The 20,535-nt window shown below is 41.5% G+C and overlaps 1 protein-coding gene across 1 annotated transcript in view; it reads left to right on the top strand.

Annotated features, from left to right (window-relative positions):
- SND1 (staphylococcal nuclease and tudor domain containing 1) overlaps positions 1-20,535 on the top strand; it is a 420,688-nt gene that overhangs the window by 242,593 nt on the left and 157,560 nt on the right. The window contains exon 14 of the mRNA XM_019452638.2: positions 4,235-4,307. Coding sequence (XP_019308183.1) covers positions 4,235-4,307 — 73 coding nt within the window. The remainder of the gene's footprint in view (positions 1-4,234; positions 4,308-20,535) is intronic.

The raw sequence follows: 20,535 nt of genomic DNA on the forward strand, positions 1-20,535 counted from the left end.
CCGACTTTGGCTTGTATCATGATCTCACAGTTCGTGAGCTCGAGCCCCACGTCGGGTTCTGTGCTGACAGCTCAGAGCCTGGAGCCTGCTTCAGATTCTGTCTCCTCTCTCTGCCCCTCCCCTGCTCATACTCTGCCTCTCTCTCTCAAAAATAAACAAACATTTAAAAAAAAAAAAAGTGCTAAGATTCTAATCCTGTGGTGTTGAGGCAGTGGAGGTAATCTCAGTGTTCTCACCTGTCTTTGCAAAGTTCATGTTTTTACTTCTAGTAGGGAGATAGTAACATCTCATACATGAGATTTTCAAACTTTGCTGTTTAAAGAAAGGAAAGTGTTGGGGCGCCTGGGTGGCTCAGTCGGTTAAGCATCTGATTCTTGGTTTCAGCTCAGGTTATGATCTCACGGTTTCAAGAGTTCAAATCCCAGGTCAGGCTCTGCACTGGCAGCGTGGAGTTTGCTTGGGATTCTCTCTCCTTCTCTCTTTGCCCCTCCCCCAACTCATGCTGTCTCTGTCTCTCTCAAATTATAAACAAACTAAAAAAAAAAAGAAAGAAAAAGGAAGAAAGAAAAAAAAGAAAAAAATGTTTTCCAATGATTGGAATGGGATTCCTCTCCAATACTGTGGCTTCTAGAAGCACCCTAGAAAGCTGAGTTTTCATCCCTCTTCTGCCCTGTTACCCCTTTGTATGTATGTGGATATATACTCCCTTTTCCTGTCTGGTGATGATTTCTGTCCATTATCAACACTGCTTGGCTTTGCCATATTTGTACTGCTGCTTCTGCGAGGAGCAGGCTGTGTTCTGCCCCACTGCTTCCTTTCTCCTGGCTGGCCGGAGCACCAGCCTGCTTTTGTGAGAAAGCAGCTATTAAGCAGACACAGCAGGAGAAAGTTTAGAAGTCAGGAGTTTCATTCCTTGCCTAATGAAAAGGGATGTTGAGCTGTGGTTGCAGCCTGCAGGGAGAGGGAGAGGGAGAGGGAGTGGGAGTGTGGGGAGGGGAGTCAGGTGTTTGCTCTGTGGAGTAGGTTTCAGTGGAAGCAAACCTGCTATTTCACTACCGTCCCAGGTCTCAAAGACCAAGCTTCCCAAACCTATCCCAGGGAAACCTGGTCACATGAGATGCAGGGAGGCCCCACTGAGAGGTAGTGACAGAGCAGTGGAAGCTGAATCTCCCCTTCATTTACCATTTATGCAGTGGTTAACAGGCAGTCATGTCACTGTCCTTAGAATCCTGTAACAAGATGTATGTTCTATGTCCTTCGGCAAAGAACCGTGGCAAGCCCGCTACTCTTGGTGTTTGCTCCTTTCCTCTTTGAGGCGCATACATGAATTTCTACACTGGGCACTTTCCCCGGATGCTCTCCTGAGAAGCTCTTGCTGTGGCATCAGGCTTGTCTGCAGGGATGCCTCCCAGGTCATTTCTGGAGCAGTTTGAGAACAGGACCCAAAGCAGCCTCAGCACAGGGAAGGAGACCCAAGCTGAATTAGACCATGTAGCTAATTTCTCAGAGAACCCTCGTACTTTGCAGTCTGGGTCCGGTGCACCACATCCGCTTTAGAGTGCTTCCTAGGTGGGCATTATTTGACTCAGTGTTTACAAATTCTTAACTTTCATTTTGCCACTGTTTTCTTAAGAGCTAACAGAACTGTTGCTCAGTTTATATATAATGATGTTAAAATACTGCTTTCTTGCTGCCTTTTGAATGTGCCTGAAACTGATCTGATTTAGCACTCATAAATCTGGTAAGATTAAGCCTTTGAAGATTTTTCCAAAATCAATGTCTAAATGCAAATAAATATCTGATAGGTAGAACATAAAGTTTTTCTTTTTTTCAAAAATTTTTATTAATACTTAATTCTAAAGAATTTTTTTGTTTTTTTTTAATGTTTAATTTTTGAGAGAGAGAGAGAGACAAAGCATGAGCTTTGGAGCAGAGAGAGAAAAAATGGAGACACAGAATCCGAAGCAGGCTCCAGGCTCTGAGTTGCCAGCACAGAGCCCGATGTGGAGCTTGAATTCATGGATTGTGAGTTGATGACCTGAGCCAAAGTCTGACACTTAACTGAGCCACCCAGGCGCCCCAAGAATTTTGGTTTTTAAATGTCATATGTACACTATTATTCATGTGTTCTGGCTTTAGAGTACTATTTTTTCTCCCTCAAGCATGCTGAATCTTGGTTAAGTCCTGGATTTCTGCTTTGGGCACAAAACTACTTTGGGGTCACTAAAGGAAAACAGAATTTTTGGTTTATCACCTCACTGCTTTTGCCTCGAGAACCTTTGTTTTCTAACTTACTGCCCAGGCCGTGTTCTTTTTTCCTTGTAGTTTATGAAATGCTCTCCAGCCCCCTTGAAAGGCCACAAGTTCAGCCGTGCTGTCACATGAACCCGTCTGTTTATAGGGCAGGTCCATTTATTTTGGTTGTCCTTGTTGTTAGAAGAGGATAAGGCTGTAGGCATTTTGTGGCCCCAGAGGACTTGCAGAAGGCTTAGCAGGCCTCGCCTTAAAGGAAGGTGAGTTATAATCAGGGCTTGCCTGAGCTTGCCTCGCCTCACTGAGGCTTCTTGTTCTTAAGGCTGCTCCTTTGAGTGTATGGTAGCAAAATGAGGAGAGCCTGTTGGGGGCAGAGGCTGTATGCTGGACTTTGTGGGGTAGAAGAGTCACGTTTGTTGCTGGCTTGAAGCCACTGATTTTCCATATAACCATCCTCCTGTCCTCGGCCCTTAGATTGCAAATCCCAAGGTTCTAGAAGCACAGCTTGAAAACCAGCCCCGTTGTGGTCACTTAACACATTCCCTAAACTATAAATTACTGGACTAATTTGCAAATGGAAAATTCTGACCCATTTGCAATTTCTAAGGCTGAAGCCCTGGATTCAAGTTCAAGAAGAGCCTTGGGAATTCAGGGGAACAATGAGGCGCTTTCATTCAGTTAGCAGCGCAGGTCAGAGTGACTGTTCTGCTTTGCTTTTCCTGTTCAACATCTGTACTTTCATTTCTTACCCTCTTCATGGAATAGAAAGTATAGACGGTATGGAAACCATTGTTCTTTCGGAATAGAAGGCATTTCAGATTAGTTGAATGGGAGATCCCCAGGGTTGGAGGAAGGGGCAAGTGGTAGATGGTAACAGCTCAAGTATGTAAGAACTAAGACAATGCCACTTTGCACAGAGAAACAGCCACCCCATTTGATTAGTGTGATTTAAAAGTTAGGACCTAAAAGTAACCCCTGCTGAGTGCTGCCTTTGCTTCTTGTCATTAATAAGTGACAACCTGAGTGGGGGGAAGGTCCACTGTGGTTGCTGGTGTGTAGTGTGAAGGTCCAACATACTTGTCCTGGTCTGGACAGTTTTCTCTGCACTTTGGAATTCAAAAACTCTAAAAAGGCTAGTCTGCAGAGTGGGTACACCCCCGAATCTCTACTTTTTATTCTCTAAACTCAAAAATGTTACTTGCTTTGGCCTGGAGTCTGGCAGTAGAGAGATAGGTCTTATCTAATAGTGTAGCGAGGTCTTGTTCCCTGGTCCTTCACTGTTACATGAGTGATCACACCCAGTGATGCTTAGGCTTCTGTCTCTGAAGCTACCACTCAAGGGATTAGGAGGTAAAAGATGAGAGATTGCAGCAAACCAACCAGTGGTCAGATGTGTGACAGAGTCCCCTGCTAAATCCGGTTATTATAACCTGTAACTGATTTAAAATGAGGCTTAATGTCAATTATGTAGCCTTTGCTAATTTTCCCCCACTGTTAGAAATGACTTCTGTACAGTGTTTCTTCATTCAGGGCAACTTATCTTTTTACCTGGGAGGAACTTATTTCCATTAGAATTGGAACACTAGCTGCATATTTTGCATTTAAAATGTTTCATGTGATTAAACGCAGAGAGAAACATTATTACTTCTGTTTCTTAGGAGTGTGCTCTTCCAACTGATTCTTCTTTTGTGCCTGGAACAATGCCTTTAATTTGGAAACAAGTTCAGGAGCTCTTTCTGATTACCAGTCACACCGTTAGCTGAAACTAGCCGCCAACTACTTGTAACTGGGCTTAGCAGAGCAGGCTTGTCTTCTCCCCTCCACCAAACGCTCCTGCGGAGACCGGCTCCTCAGCAGTGTGACTTGTGTGGTGATAGACCCTCCATGTGAATGACCTCTCTTCTCACCCCTTTTTCCCGCCCTCCTACCCCTTCCTGATGTGATTTGTATATTAATCGGGTTGTCTCTTCTTCCTTTACAGAGCTATTAAGAATGGCAAAGGACTGCATAGCAAGAAGGAAGTGCCTATCCACCGTGTCGCAGACATATCTGGGGTGAGTTGTGTCCCTGAATAGAGCTGTGTGGCTCAGAGGCGCCAAGAGCTTGGCTGCTTACTCACCAAAGGACTTCAGCTTATGTGTTTTCTGTAGCTCATTTGTTTTTAGACACAGAATGTGAATTTTTCCAGGGCTGCTGCTTATCATCTATGGAGATCCTGTTTTATATTCTGAAAAGGCAGAATTCAAACTAGGGCATAAAACCTCCGTCTATCTCTTCACCTGAATTGGTACTGTGTTGCTTTTCCATTTTGTTTTAATGATTAGGAGATATTAGAAGATATTTCTTCCCAATTGTAGTAAAAAAAAAAAAATTACCTCCTTTTTAAATCCCTGTTTAATTCCCCAGATGACTGGAAAGTCTTACTGGGAAAAGGTCAAGTGTAGATTTTAGGACAGCCTTAAAAATTAGTTGTCATCTCCTTGTGGCTTCTTTTCCCTCCGGTTGCTTCGAAATGGGAGGAAGGTGTGTGCTTCCTGTGAGCTAATACACACAGATGACACAGAAGGATGGAAGGCACGAATACTTTTGAGCTCCCAAAGGGCTGTGTCCAAATGACTACTCAGTGAATAGGACTTTACCCTTCCACGTTTAGGATCTCTTGACTGAAGAAGATACCTTTGTTAGTTGAGAGGGTTTATTCATTTATTCAACAAGTATTTGAGGGGCGCCTGGGTGGCTCAGTCGGTTAAGCGGCCGACTTCGGCTCAGGTCATGATCTCGCGGTCCGTGAGTTCGAGCCCCGCGTCGGGCTCTGTGCTGACAGCTCAGAGCCTGGAGCCTGTTTCAGATTCTGTGTCTCCCTCTCTCTTACCCTCCCCCGTTCATGCTCTGTCTCTCTCTGTCTCAAAAATAAAATAAACGTTAAAAAAAAAAAAATTAAAAAAAAAACCAAGTATTTGAATACCTGCTGTGTCTGAACTGCTCTGAGCACTTAAGGATGTAACAGTGAACAAAACTGATAAAAGTCCTTACCTGCAAGTGGGAAAGGGAAACAGCAGTGTCAGGTAGCAGCAATGAAGAGAAACAGAACTGGGTTAGGGAAGAGTGAATGGCTCAGGTGTGGATTTCATCAGGTGCCCAGGGAAAGTTCGTTGGCTCATCACTTCACCTTCTGCTCTTGGGACACACACCATCCATTTCAACTCCACAGTAACTTAACAGTTAAGGAGGGGATCCAGGTCATGTATAGGGGGCATCACATCGCCCAGGGGAGATGACAGAGGAGCAGCTAGTAAATCTTAGCTTGCATTCTCAGGGAGCTTGCCTTGGGCACCCAGAAGAAAATACTCCTATAAACAAGCTTCTAGATCACAGCCTAGCCCACAGCAGTGATGGATTAGAGTGTATTATCTTCTTGTTATGTTGTGTTCCCAAGCCTGGCTGAGACTTTGCTTGTTGTTCCTTGTGATTGTGTATTATAAATGTGTCTGGCCAGCAGTCCCTTGCCTAGGTATAGCAGTACCACGTTCATTTTAAGCATTGGTATTCCGTTGAGCTTTTCTTACTCTGTAACCAGTCACTGCAGACTAGAGTAAATAGTGTTCCCTGTGTTGAGTAGACTTTTGTTAAAAAGTTGTGCCTCTGCTTAATGAATGAGGTATGTTGATATACGTTCTTCGTAGCTAAGATTCCTCTGAAGCCCAGAAACCTGGTGGCTAAGGTGTATCTGCTAAGGCTCCTTGTTAACAGGTGTGATTCCTGGCGTGCTGGTATTAGGCCTGTTTTCCCTGTGGCTTACCTTGCTGAGTTATTGTTGGCATATGTAATAATTGCTGCATGTGTCTCTTGTGGCATTCTCAACAATATTTTCCTTAATATTCTTTTGTTGAAGATGTTGAAGATGTAATCAAAGGGCAATTTTTTGGCTGTTCAACCGCAGGGAGAAAGGAGTTATAAATAATTGTTTTGGAAAACACAATGGTGACTCCTTTATACCCGGGCCAGATGTGCCCATCCAAAAACTTATGTCAGCTCTACACTTCGAGGCTTTCTGGAAGATGAATTAAACCTTGGGGATATTGTTCCCTTTTGGCCTGTGGAGTTCATGTTCTTGCTCACATTTCCCACTGGCAGTGAGGTAAAGTCCTCGGCAGGTATTTGAGATGGAGGCACATTTGCTTCAGGGCTGTGCTTTTGGCACCTGCCAGCGTAGTGTCCTAATGATGTTTATTGCCATCTTTAAATCTCATGTTTATACCTTGTTGTGTTTTGGTGTTTTCTTGTGTTTTCCTTTTTGCAGCAACGGTCTTAATGAAACTTGTCTTCATTTTTTTTCTTCCTATTTTTTCGCTCCCCCCTTCCCAACTATAGCTCATTTTTATACATATCTTTATTTTCTTTTCTGTATTGATATTGGAGAATTGGTTTGTTCTTAGCGTTATTTAAAAATACATGTGAGTTATATCTCCCTCAGTTACCGCATAAATAAAAAAAAAAGAGAAAGCTTGAACAAGTGGGAGAAAGTGAAAAGGCTGTTCCATTTAAATAGATGTCAGAATGACCTTGTCTGCCTCCATCACACATGATTCAGCTCTGAGTACAGGCTTTTTTTTTTTTTTTTTTAAGTGCCCTCTGTAATAGAGGAGTTTTTCTCTGTTTCTAACCTCCTCTTCTTTCCGTCACCATGTTGTGTTAAGTATGTGTGTGTGTTGGGTTCCCTTGTGCCCTTTAAGTGAGATGAATGGCTTTTCAGCTTCCTGAAGCATGTTGGCCACGTTACTGTCCAACCGACAGGTGAGTGCATAGGGTCAGACAGGCAGATAGCTTACAGGTGGATCAAGACAAAACACCCCCAATAAGGGCAATGAAATACACGCGTGTATAATGGTTTTGTAAGAGTTTCTGAATCTTTTTTTTTTTTCTTTTTTCTTTTTTCTTTTTAACTGGGTCTCTTTACCTTTCATTGCTCCCCCTCTTAGTTGCAGGTCATGATAAATGGAAGTGTTTGTTGAGGTGATCAGACATGCAATATACTGCCAAAATAGCTTAGTATGATCCGATATGTATGCATAATGCCTTTTCTCATCCCAGTACACATCCTTGGAATGAAAACAAAAGACATATATAAGCTCATCACATTTTGTCTCCTAAACACACCCAAGAAATGTGCTATACAGAAGATGTTGCGTCATGATTAAATTTGTTCTAGGCTTCATGGTCTCCAGCTTTTAGCATTGAGTTTCTCCCATTGTCCATACCTCTTCTCTTACATTTTCAGAGATGGTTTCATCGTGTAAAAGTCCAGAGAGTATCTTAACAGGCCTTGTATGAAGACTCAGCACGTGTAAGGCCGCTTGGCTGACTTCCTGTGGTGGGAAGGGAGTAATCCCAGCACAGGAGTGGGAAGAAGAGTGTCTGCTTTGGGCAGAGAGACACTGGCCTCTGGGCAGTGAAGCCAGGAGGACTTTTCGTATCTGCTCCTTCCCGGGGCTGGACTGGATGCCTGCCTAGTGGCTACTTGACACGTTTTTCAACTTTGTGTTGTGCTCCACCATTAGAGCCTCTTGTACCACTTCCCATATTGTGACCTTGTTATGGTTTTTTGATTTTTGTAAAATGTTGTTAGCTCCCAACTTTTGGGTGGTTCTTTTGTCTGTTGTTTTTTTGTTAATACGGGGATTCTTGCCATTAATGTCAGCGGAGTGCTGTATTTTCCACAAGGTACACGCATCTGTGGATACCACCAACTGAGTGAACCCCACCTTTTGGACAGGGGTTTGTTAAACTTGGCTTTTCTGCATCATTTGCATCTGGTTTCAGGGTAACCACTAAGGTAAAAAAATATGGCCAGTCTGGTAATTTGGATCCTGAAGAAATTACTAGTTTCCTTTATTTCTCATTTTTCAAGATGAAGGAAGTGTGGTATTTTAAGTCATTGTTGTCCTTTCTGTAATCCTCTGGTTTCCCTCGAGGCCAGGATGTTCCTATGAATTTGAAACCAACTAAGAATTTGACAGACTTGGCACTAGATCTGATTTGATTTGGAGGATGGTTACGTGGTGGTTATTTCACTTCGTAGGTTCGCGTTTTTATTCTTCGAGGGGTTTGTTTTTCCTTGATCCCATCTCCGCTCCCTCCCTCACGGGCAGACAAAAGTTGGGATGTGCGTGTCAGTGGAATATAAGGCTGTTTCTTATCTTAGGTTTGTTATTGTTTTTGCTGTAGCCTGCTCTGTAATAAATACGATCTCCTGCAGATACAGAATGTAAAACAGGCAATAAAATGGGGCTGGTGCATGGCTTACTGTTGTTCTGGTAAATCAGACAAATCAATTACAGTTCTGAGGAGCTCCCCACTCCTCAGGTTGCAGCCAGCACACTACTTCTTCCTGCGCACCACCCCCCCCCCCCCAAACTCCTTTTCCGTTTGTGTGGGACCAGTACTCAGTGAGTCACACTGTCTGTTTCCTCTTCCTCCATTTCCTGCCGTGTCTGTTCTTTCCTCTCTGGTGTGTGAGGAGTCTGGAACTCTGTTGACAGCCGTGCAAGATGACAGAGCCTGGGCCAGCCTCCTGTCCTCTCCAGTTGTACTTCTGCAGGTCCCTGGGTAGAGTTTCCCTTCTCTGAATGTCTCTGCCTCTTCATGATATGGGGTCATGGCAAGTCCTCTGTTCATATGGCTGTTGTTTGCTCTCCTTCCTTGCCTTCAGTAAAGCCCTGTGTCTTTTTTTTCTGTTAGCTGCTGCTGTGTTCACTTGGACTTTGGTTCCTTGCTCATGTTACACACGCACTTTCTTATAATCTCCTCTCTCCATGATGATTTCGTTGGACGTGCATAGTATTAATGATAAGAATTTCCTTAAAGCAGGGGCCTGGAATGATCCAAAGACTAGCTCTGGGGGTAGGAGGTAGAGGGTGAAATTTGGGGGTCCCTCTTGCTGTTCATTTCATTGTGAAATGAACACTTGGGGAATTGACCAATGAGATTCTAACTTGCAAATATAAAGGATCAAAGTGTTCCTTTAAAATAAATAAATCGGATTTTTTTCCCTCATCTCCTCCTGACCTTTCCCATCAGCTCCTAGTTTTTCAGTGCCTTTTTGTACTTGAATAGCACTGTCCTCTTTCCCTTGGGGTATTTAAGCTATCCTCCTTTTGTAAAACACTAGGGTCTCTTTAAAGAAGTAATCTTTCCCTAACTACCCATGGTGTTGGGCATCAGTGGAAGAGGTAAATAATAATATTCTTTTTGGCTAAAGAAAAGTTAAAACTGGTTTGTCCACTAAGAAGGTGAAAGCCGCTCCCATCACCCAGAGACTTTGTTAGTTAGGTCTGTGTTAAATTAGTTTCCCTTTCATGTCTTACTGGCCCACGTTGTTTAGATGGTATTCTTGTATTATTCCAGTCTTTTACAGCTACCTTTCTGTTCTGTCTCATCACTGTACCTTAATGGCACCATTGCTCATTTCTTGTTTGTTTTTTGTTTCAATAGCCCTTCCCGCTTTTACTCTCCCTTAGCCTCGAATTTCGTTCTGATGTCCCTTTTATACCAACCACACAAGGCCAAGGCCTATGGTTCTGCCCCGTGGGCTTCTGTGACCTGGAGGGTTGCTTAGCACTAGAGCTCTATTCACACGTAGCCATGGCCCCACAGCTCGGCTCTGCATTTGCCACCCTGGGGAAATCCCATAGATACCCTCCCTGTCTGCTGAACTTGTTCTCTAGAGCAAGCATGATACGCTCCGTAAATATGATGGCCCCTTGTGGGGAAGCCATGATTAGTCCTGGCGGTGGGTTCCCACAATTGTTTTCTCGCATCTCTCCTGTATATTTGGAAGCTCGAGTTGTTGCCAGTTTAGGGGAAGGCACTACTCCTCTGTCCCCTTCTTCCCCTATTCCCATTCAAGGTTCTTGAACTTCAAGTGGACTGCAGTATGCTGCTCACTGACTTGGATTCTCGCAGCACAGAAACCTGTACCGCAGCCTCCACAGCACAAGATACCTGTGATGCCAGAGTGGCAGCTACTCTAGAAGTGTCTCAGCTACTAAGGAAGCGAAGGGTCTTTTCTTTTCTCTTCACCTTTTTCCTCTCCTCCCCTCCAGAGATGGATGTTGTTAAGGTGACCTTGATTGTGTCAGGGTAGTTGGCTTCAGCTAGCTGCTCTCCCTAACAGTTGAGGGCATCGCTTCATTGTCTTTTGTCCATTGTCCCTTTCAGCCATAGTCCTGTGTGGCCACTTCAGGTTTTTTGAAGCTCTCTATTCAAACTCCCCAGAACTGCAGGGGTGTCCCCTTCTCCTTCTAATGAAATTCGAAAGCAGTGGGCATCGGAGAGAAGCCTTTCTCAAATTGAACAAGTTTCTCAATAAAAACCTGGAAAGAAATGCTGGAATTGTTTCAAGACTGTATTTCAGCATTTAGCAGTTTGTGATGTTATGTTTAAGGCACCTCCTTTGACCAATTTAATCCACCTTTCACTGAGTTCTGTTCCTTTTATGTGTGCATCCATGGTTTTGTTAGTGGCGATAAGTTTTTTTCGTTTTTTGTTTGTTTGTTTGTTTGTTTGTTTGTTTGTTTGTTTGTTTTGCACCATAGGGCACTAAATTTAGGACATAGTATCTCACCTCCTTTAGTTGAGAGTGTCAGGAGAGATTGTTAAAGACTTTGGGACAGGCACAACGATTACTCAGTATTCTTTCACTGGAATGCTGAGTTCTGCCTGGTAATTCCTTTGGGGTTATCTGATTCTGTCAAGTCTGCTCCTTTGTAGCTGGGCTGTTTTGTACCTCTGCGGAGAGAGAATGTAACTTGTGAAGGCCTGAGGTAATGCAAATGATTTCATTCTTGTACAGATGTGGTCCTGTACATATGACACAATTGATTTCTACCCTGTAAGAGAAATGGTTTCAAATGTTACATTTTCACCCTGTGGTCTTTCACTCTACAGTTTTGAGTCTTTAGAAAATTAATCTCGACATCCTAGTTGCGTATGTTTATCCAGTCCTCAGATTCTCTTTTGAGTAAGTTGTAATGTCTTATTGGTTCCCTCATTAATTAGTGGGTAAAAATAAAATACTTGATGTTTTCATTGTATATTTGTATTAAAGTCATGATTTTCCCTTTTTGAAAACTATTCTTTCAAGAGGGAAAGCAGTTGCAGAAACGAGAGAAATTAAAAAAAACAATTTATAAATTGGGCATTAAGAGATCAATTATGTGCTTTGAAAAGTCTTTGTTTTATTACCTGCTGTCTACCTAGAAATGTGAAGTGTCCTTTGGTTGTGAAAGTAATTTGTTTAAAAAAGTTCTAAAGTGAATGTCTCTTTCATCTACAGAATGCCTGGTTCCATGCCTGTACCTTACTTGGCCTACCATTTTGTTCACCAGTAGGCTTTTCTTATAGAAATTTCAGGCAGCATGGCCAATTGAGGTGTAGAGATTGGACATTGAAGACAGGGCACAGTTTGACATTTGCTGAGTGTGTCCCAGCTGTGCAATTCAACACCTCTGAAGAAATGTTTGATCAAGTGACTTGCCCAGAGGTGGAACACTGTCAAAGACAGTCATTCTTTATTTGTTGCTTCTGAGAGTAAAGTTTCTTCTTTCCAAAATAATCACACTTGATATGTCACTGCACTGAATTCTGTTTTCAGGAAGTTTTCTGCCACAGATTTTTCTAGTTCCCTTCTGATTCCTTATTTAACTTATGACTTAACACATAGGAATGCATGCAACTGAGCCTCTTAGAAGCAGGGTCCTAGCCTTCAATCAAGTGTCCTGAGCTATAATAATGACTTTTTACTTTCTTCCTTTGTTCAACAGAAGGAGAAAGGGAATTGAGGAAGTTCAGGAGCACTTTTTTCCAAACAAAATGACTTCTCTTTCCAAAGGGAGTGGCCTGGAGCCTAGATTTGGCTCTCACTGGTTCATGCTCTCGAGTTTTCCCATTCTCTGGGTGCATGTGGATCTTGTTCTTTGATTCTATTTCATGGATCCAAATTGGTTAAATGAGCCCATTACAGGCTTGGCTAAATGAATGTTAGCATATTTTGAAGGCAGTTGATAGAATTTTTGCTTCCCAGGTTCAGGTGTATGGTTGGGTTGTCTCCTCTGTCCCATGGCTGCTGAGTGATGTGATAGATCTTGAAATGTTTCTGCCCAGCCCTGGCTTCACTCTCCACTTCACCATCATAACACTACTTAGCCCTAGATTGAACTCATTTTGCCCTGTGGCTGTTGCTTATATAAACATCTCAAAGTAAGTCATTTTTACTAACATAGACAATTGTGCTTACTCGTATTTTAAGGCTTTATTTAGCACGCTTCTAACATATTCCCTAGAGAATATGTTGTACAGAATTTTGGACACTCTTTGCAGTGTTGACGTCCAGATAAATATCCTTGAATCAGGGCTCAGGGTCGGCTTGAAATTACCTAGTAATTTTGTGCCTCAGTTCTTTAGGAAATGGTGTTTTCAGGAAGAAATGATAAAAATTCCTAATACGGTATCAGCTCTGGGAGGTGTCTGAGAATATAAGCTATTACCAAGGTTCTGAATTTGTCGTTCTGTTGATAATACATTACTGCAGCATGTCCAGATACTTTACCCACTGTAGAGACCGTTTATTTTCTTTTACGTCATATGCAGTCTGTCCCTGTTTCAGTTTCTCCATTCCGACTGACTTTGTTATTAATTGGCATTTCTTGAACAGCATTTCTTCTTCTGGGAGTGCTGTCTCTTCTCTTCTCCTGACCATGCCTTTCTCCTCTTCCACGGTATCTCTTTTCTCCCAGGCAGTTTCCCCTTTTTATCCTCACTGCCTTCTGATCATGCCTTTCTTTAGCATTTCCATGATCACTCATTACCATGATATTGTGTTTGTTGGTGTATCGATTGTTAGCTATTCTCAACCTGACGCGTGCAGTGGTTTTCCTCACTCGTTTCTAAACTCCTAAGAACGGAGACCTTTTTTGCATCTCTTCACAGAGCCTAGTTTAGATTTGATTTGCCAAGCAGTGACCTAAAGCAGTATGATACTGTTTTGGGAAAAATATGTGACCCTGGCTACTAGGTATAAGGTTAACTGTGGTGGTTAGTACCTAGACAGGCTAGTAGCAAGAGTACAGATTTATTAGAATATAGTGACGCTATGGAGTCACGAGCAGTAGCATGGGTCCAATATCTGATCGCCCAAGCTCAAATCCTGGCTCCATTCTTATTACTTTGCCACCTTGAGGAAGTTATTTAACCCCTCCATGCTGTGGTTTTTCCACTGTAAAGTGAATAATGCCCTTACCTCAATAGGTCACCGTGTGATTGAATGTGTTAACCCATGCAGAGTACTTACAGCAGTTGACGCAATGAGAGCTCAGCAGAGGGCAGTGGTTCACATGGTGGTGGTGATTATTATTAAATTGTTGAGCATGCTGTTGAGCCTATAGAAAGTCCTCTATAGAAGATAACTACCATCATCATCATCAGTTGTATTCTAAACCCTTATCCAGTTCAAGTCCCAGATCATAGCCCTCCCTCTTCTGAGTTCTTTTACCGCCTCTTTATCTTTTGAGACATTTAACATATGCCATCTGGCCTGTTTTTTAAGTGCATTTGTCATGTTGAGTCAGTGAATGAGTGATCAAACAATAAGTATTATATTGAGTGCTTCTTATGTGTCAGACACGATGCTGGGTGTTAAGGACATAACATTGAACAAGACAGTTACAGTCCTTATAAGATGTACATGATTCTTTCTATAATTACAGTTGTGCTAGTAGTGAGTATGTGTGCTCAGGGCCATAGCTTATTCAGTGTGGTCAGAAAAAATCTTTTAAGTGATTTAAAAATGAGGCCTTTTAAGTGATTTAAAAATGGGGTGTCTGGGTGGCTCAGTCAGTTGAGCATCTGACTCTTGGTTTGGCTCAGGTCATGATCTCATGGGATCGAGCCCCACATTGGACTCTGCACCCCGAGCGTGGAGCCTGCTTGGGATTCTCTCTCCATATCTCTCTCTCTCTCTCTCTCTCTCTCTGCCTCTCCCCCCTGTCAAAATTAATAAATAAACTCTAAAAATGAATGAGCCTAAAGAAGGAGTTTTTCAAGGATCTTGTTCAGAGCTAAAGAATGAAGAAACTATGTACGGGAAGGTCCTGAGCTAGGAAGTTGCTTGGGTTCAAAAGGCAAGGCCATTATTGCTGAAATGTGAGGATTAAGGTGATAAATGATTGAAACATTTACAGTTTATGATCCTTGAGGAAAAATTTTGAAATTTCTCTGAAGAATCACGAGAAATCATTGACAATGGAGTGGAGTAATTAGGTCAGCATTTTATAATTATATATCTTCCCCTCCCCCACCCCACTGCCCTCACCTTAGCTGCTCTGTGGAGATAGACTTGAACCAAGAGTGGTGTTAGGATGCTGGTTACCAGGGGTAAACAACTGGGTGTCACAAGACAGTGGTTGAGGAGAGATAAAATTTGAGATCCAGTTTGGCGGTAGAATTGGTAGAACTTGACCATTGCTTGCATCAGGGCAATGAAACTGGGTGTCATGTGTGAGCACCCTAAATGCTCTGAGTACAAATAACTGGTGATCGGTGGTGCTGCTTTCCCATGTGGTAAACATTGATGGTGCAGATTTGGGGGGAAAATTAAGAATTTTTGGACGTGTTAAAGTTGCGGTACCCATGAGCCATTCACATGGTCCAGATCCCCGAAAATTGGCCTGCGCTTCGTGCATGAACTTACAACTGTTGGGGATACACACACACACACAGACACACACAGACACACACACACACAAAATTCCCAGAGAATATTAAGAGAAGAGTCCCTAGGCCAAGCCCCTTGTTTCCAAAATTTAAAGATCATACATGGTGGGGGGAGGCGGGGGGCATTACCTGCCAGAGAAACTTGAAAAGGTGGTTCCTGAGCTGTCAGAGGAAACTCCTAGAAACTGAGAGGAGAGAGCCTTACAACACAAGACTTGATTGTGCTGCTTCAAGGTCAAGAAAGATGAAGGTTGAGAACTGTCCAGTGGATTTAATAACACCAGTTACTGGTGATTTTAGAGCAGTTTCCGTGAAATGAATGGGCATAGGGAATAAGAGCTGATGTCCTCTTAACTGGACTATCCCCAGGAACAAGGTCTTACAGCTCTATGCTTTCACTTTTAGGAGTTTCCTAGGAATAGTAAATAGATAAATGTGTATAATGATGGTGTCTGTGTAGTTTTCAATCAGTGAGAAACGCAAAGCATTCATAATTACGTATGCTCTCATAGAGAAAGACAGGACAGTGATGTGAGGTCCTCCAAATTTCTTCGGGTATCTTGATCAAAACTCTTTGAATTCTCTGCCATCACCCATGCATTCTGGGGTACATCGTTTCCATTGGTAGGTTAGATCCTTAGAGTCTTACTTCTAGAATCCCGATACAACATCCACATGTGATTACGTCATCCCAGGATTGCATAGTCACTAGGGTAGGCAGGGTTAAATCTGTAATTTTCTTTGGGAAGTATTAGAATTCTCCAGTACACTCAAAACACTACATTTCTTTTTTTTTTTTTTTCTTAATGTTTATTTATTTGTAAGAGAGACAGAGAGACAGAGCATGAGTGGGGGAGAGGCAGAGAGAGAGGAAGACACAGAATCCGAAGTAGGCTCCAGAATCCGAGCTTTCAGCACACAGCCTGATGCAGGGCTCGAACTCACGAACCGCAAGATCGTGGCCTGAGCCGAAGTTGGATGCTTAACCGATTAAGCAACCCAGGTGCCCCAAAACACTATGTTTCTAACTACCCTTTTCTAAAAGAGTAGTTTCATTATGACTTAAGCCTTTTATCACTTGAGAAAAATGTTGAATTTGGCTCAAAAACTGGAGAGACAGTTATCTGATCTGATTCAGCTCTGCCCAGATAAACTCACAGTCAGCACTGAATGTTAATTTATTTTCTTTTGAAAACAAAAACTTACACATTTTTATACCACAAATTATGTGTCAAAATTTTTGGCTTTAAATGCAGCAAATATGTTGGGGTGCCTGGGTGGCTCAGTCGGTTAAGTGTCTGACTTCGGCTCAGGTCATGATCTTGCAGTTTGTGAGTTCGAGCTCTGCGTCGGGCTCTGTGCTGACCGCTCAGAGCCTGGAACCTGCTTCAGATTCTGTGTCTCCCTGTCTCTCTGCCGCTCCCCTGCTCACGCTCTGTCTCTCTCTGTCTCTCAATAATAAATAAACGTTAAAAAAAAAATTAAATGCAGCAAATATAAATAAGCCAAAGGAAGAAAATGACCTGTACCACTACTCTAAAAATTGAAAATTTTCAATAAAAATACATCTATTTACCAAAATGTGGGTTTATGTTAAAATTTCTTTGTTTTATTCATAGTTTTTTTTTAATTTTTTTAAAATGTGTATTTACTTTTGAGAGAGAATGTGTGTGCAAGCAGGGGAAGGTCAGAGAGAGGGGGGAGACACAGAATCCGAAGCAGACCCCAGGCTCTCAGTTGTCTGCACAGAGTCCTAAGCAGGGCTCGAACTCACCAACCATGAGATCATGACCTGAGCTGAAGTTCTGTGCTTAACCAACTGAGCCACCCAGGGGCCCCTAAAAATTTTTTTTTCTGCCCACTTTGCCCCTTTTTTAAATGATGTAAGCTATTTTTAGGAGAGAAACTTTAGTGCCTTGAACAGTGCCTGGCACATAGTAGGTGCTTAATTACTTTTTCCAGGGGCGCCTGGATGGCGCAGTCGGTTAAGCGTCCGACTTCAGCCAGGTCACGATCTCGCGGTCCGTGAGTTCGAGCCCCGCGTCGGGCTCTGGGCTGATGGCTCGGAGCCTGGAGCCTGTTTCCGATTCTGTGTCTCCCTCTCTCTCTGCCCCTCCCCCATTCATGCTCTGTCTCTCTCTGTCCCAAAAATAAATAAAAAACGTTGAAAAAAAAAAATTTAATTACTTTTTCCAGTAAATTATATTTTTCCAAATGAATGTCTTTTTGAACATATTTTTAATTAATTAATTTATTTATTTTTAATTTTATTTATTTTGGGGAGAGTGCTAGCAGGGGAGGGTCAGAGAGAGGAGGGTGGAGGATCTGAAGCAGGCACTACACTGACAGAAGTGAGCCCAGAGTGGGACTCGCGCTCATGAACTGCAGATCATGACCTGAGCCAAAGTAGGACATTTGACTGACTGAGCCACCCAGGTGCCCCTTGAACCATGCTTATAATGTCTACCTGGTGTTATGTCTTCTTGATACACTATAATTTATTTCATCAGCTTAAGATTCTGGGATATTTAGTTTATTTGGATTGTTTTTGCCTTTCATAAACATTTGATTCCTTTAGCTAATTTATAGTCTGTAATTATTTTCTTAGAACAATCCCATCAATTAGAAACTTAAGCAAAAGGAGAACATATAGTTTTTTTTAAACATTAGCATCTGTAAATCTTTTTTGAGTTAAATGATAGGTTTTTGGTTTGATACATTCTTCTTCAAAACACTGATCACCTGTCTTAATTATTAATAAATGTTTACTAGGGCACCTGAATGCACAGTCAGTTGAGTGTCTAACTCTTGATTTCGGCTCAGGTGATGATGTCACAGTTTTTGAGATCAAGGCCCGCTTCAGGCTCTGCACAGAGCGCTGAGCCTCCTTGGGATTCTCTCTCTCCCTTTCTCTGTCTCTCTCACTGAGAATAAATAAACATTTCAAAAAATAATAAACTTTTACCAAATTAGTTGCCATTTCTCTCTGTGTCTCAAAAACTAGAACTTTCTCTTCCACATTTAAAAATTATCTATTTTTGTTAACTCTTTTAAAATGTGGGTTTCAAGAAAACAAATTAGACCTAATAAAAAAACTTTAAGATTCACTGGATCTAAATTGGTATGCCTCCAGGCAGAAATGTTCAACTTTAGTCCTCTAATTTTTTATAATATTTCTTTTGATTTTAAATTTTATGTCACAGGTTGCTGATTTTTTTCTGTCCCCTATTTTTTTCTGAAGTTCTTATCTCAGGTGGGGTAGAGTTTAGCATGCCATTAATTTCCTTACCCCTGAGTTCTTGATTTGCCCATGAAATGAAACCTGTGCTTCATTAGACTGTCTTTTAAATTCTTTACTCTGCACATAGTATTTTAATTATCTCTCAAGCCATTTTCTGCTTCTGTAATAAATTCTTACCTCTTGCCTATAGAGACTTTGGAAGTGATAAAAATTGATCTGAAACTTTTAAAGAAAAATATATTTCAAACCTGTTAGTTATTTTTTTTCAATGTTTATTTTTTGTGACAGAGAGAGACCACGTGTGAGCGAGGGAGGGGCAGAGGGAGAGGGAGACACAGAATCTGAAGCAGGCTCCAGGCTGTCAGCAAAGAGCCCAATGCAGTGCTCCAACTCACAGACTATAAGATCATGAGCTGAGCCAAAGTCGGACACTTAACCGATTGAGCCGCCCAGATGCCCCGTTAGTCTTTGTTTTTAGTCGTGGTCTTATAATTGACATCCAGAACAGTAGACTGGTTGGTGTGCTTTGTTCTAGATTCTCATTGTCACTAACCATGTGTAAGCTGTGTTTTTAGATCAGTTGCATGTCCTTTTTCCAAAAATGTTCAGGATGTCTACTGTGGTTTTCCTATAAAAAGAGTCATCACTTCATTCTTAGAAAAGTAACAGCACAGTGTTTTTTTAATGTAAATGGTCTTTTTCTGTTATCATTGGTTGTGCTTATTTTTACCAGTTTAAAATAGAAATGGCACCTTTATATTTTTAAATAAATTTAATACTTTATTACAAATTAGATGTCTACAATTCGGATAAATAACATGTTTTTTTGAGAAATATTTAACCTGAAAATAATTGGAAGATAAGTCTTCCAGTGTGTTAAGCTCCTCTAGATACCTTATTACTATGCTGATGGATAATGAAAGGAATTTATCTGTTGACTCAGAGTACTTATGAAGAGAATAGTGTTTCAAATGAGCAATACTATATTTACTTACCTGACCTCAGACAGTGAAGACATTTTTATGAAATACAATTTTTATTATTATTATTATTATTATTATTATTATTATTATTTTAATAGAAAGGAAGTAAACCAAGAAAGAGGAAGTTGTGGATCTAGAAAATACAACCCAGGATAGGATGTGAAGGGAATTTCCAGGGTCTTGGTGAAGAGAAGACCCAGGACATCCATTGTGCCGCAGGCCCCACAGGCCACCTTGCAGAAGTCAGCAGGAGGAAGGAGGGGAGCATGCGGGGGCGGGGGGGGGGGGGCTGTAATGTAACAAAGTCTTAATGAACACTGAATATCGGTTTAAGAAAAATCGTAATAATTTGTTGGGAAGTTAGAATATGGAGAAGTGGGAAAAGGGGTTGTTCGGGATGGGGGAAAGAAGGTGGGGTTTATTTTAGAAACTTTTCTGGACCTCACAAATTCCAAATCATAAGTTTGAGATAGTTCTGTGGACCGGCAGACTTGAGGAAGGACGTTCCTTGGCACGCCGCCTCCATGGGCTCCACACCTCATCCAAGTTAGAGAAAGTGGATTGAAGGTCAGATAAAAGCAACCTTGGGTTGTTGATAGTTTATTCTAATTAGGTAAATAGTTACTTCTCCCACCATCTGCTCTTTCTATGCTAAACTTACAGTCCATAAAAGAAAAAAGTCCTGTAGAATAAGCCAAGGGCGTTGTATTTTCTATTGATGATAAAAATGCAGATTTTTCCGCTAAAAGGCAATGACTTCATTTCTAAAGGTTAAATTGAATGGTTATCACAGTATAATTTTAGCTGGTTAAATTTGGGAAATTGAAAGTCATTCAATAAAAGAATAATCTCTGAGCCAGTATAGAATTCTCATTTGATAGAGAATTGGATATTATTTTATTCACAGTAAGCCGTATCACATGATTTTATTTCAAGGTAGGAAAAAAATGTCAATGGAGATATGTACTTAGTAGTACTTTATTTGAACAAAACATTTCCTCTGTATAGCCAATTGAGGATGACCTCAGGCTTTCCTTTAGCTATTACCCAAGAATTAATACTTTCTTATGCTGCTTTTGGGAGACTGATAAGACTTTTTTTTCCTTCCTGTAACCCCATGATTTGTCTCATCTAAACTATTTTCTGCTTGAATTTTTAAAAATACTTTAATTCATTGAATAGTTAGATAAAGTAGTTTATCTGAAGCATAACAAGTGTTTCATTTTGAACTGGTTACCCTGAGCTACTTACAAATTCGTTGACTAGGGAAAAAAGTTTTCTTAAGTTAAA

This window comes from Panthera pardus, unplaced genomic scaffold (assembly GCF_024362965.1).
Source record: "Panthera pardus isolate Hobbes unplaced genomic scaffold, ASM2436296v1 HiC_scaffold_8, whole genome shotgun sequence".
NCBI lineage: Eukaryota > Metazoa > Chordata > Mammalia > Carnivora > Felidae > Panthera > Panthera pardus.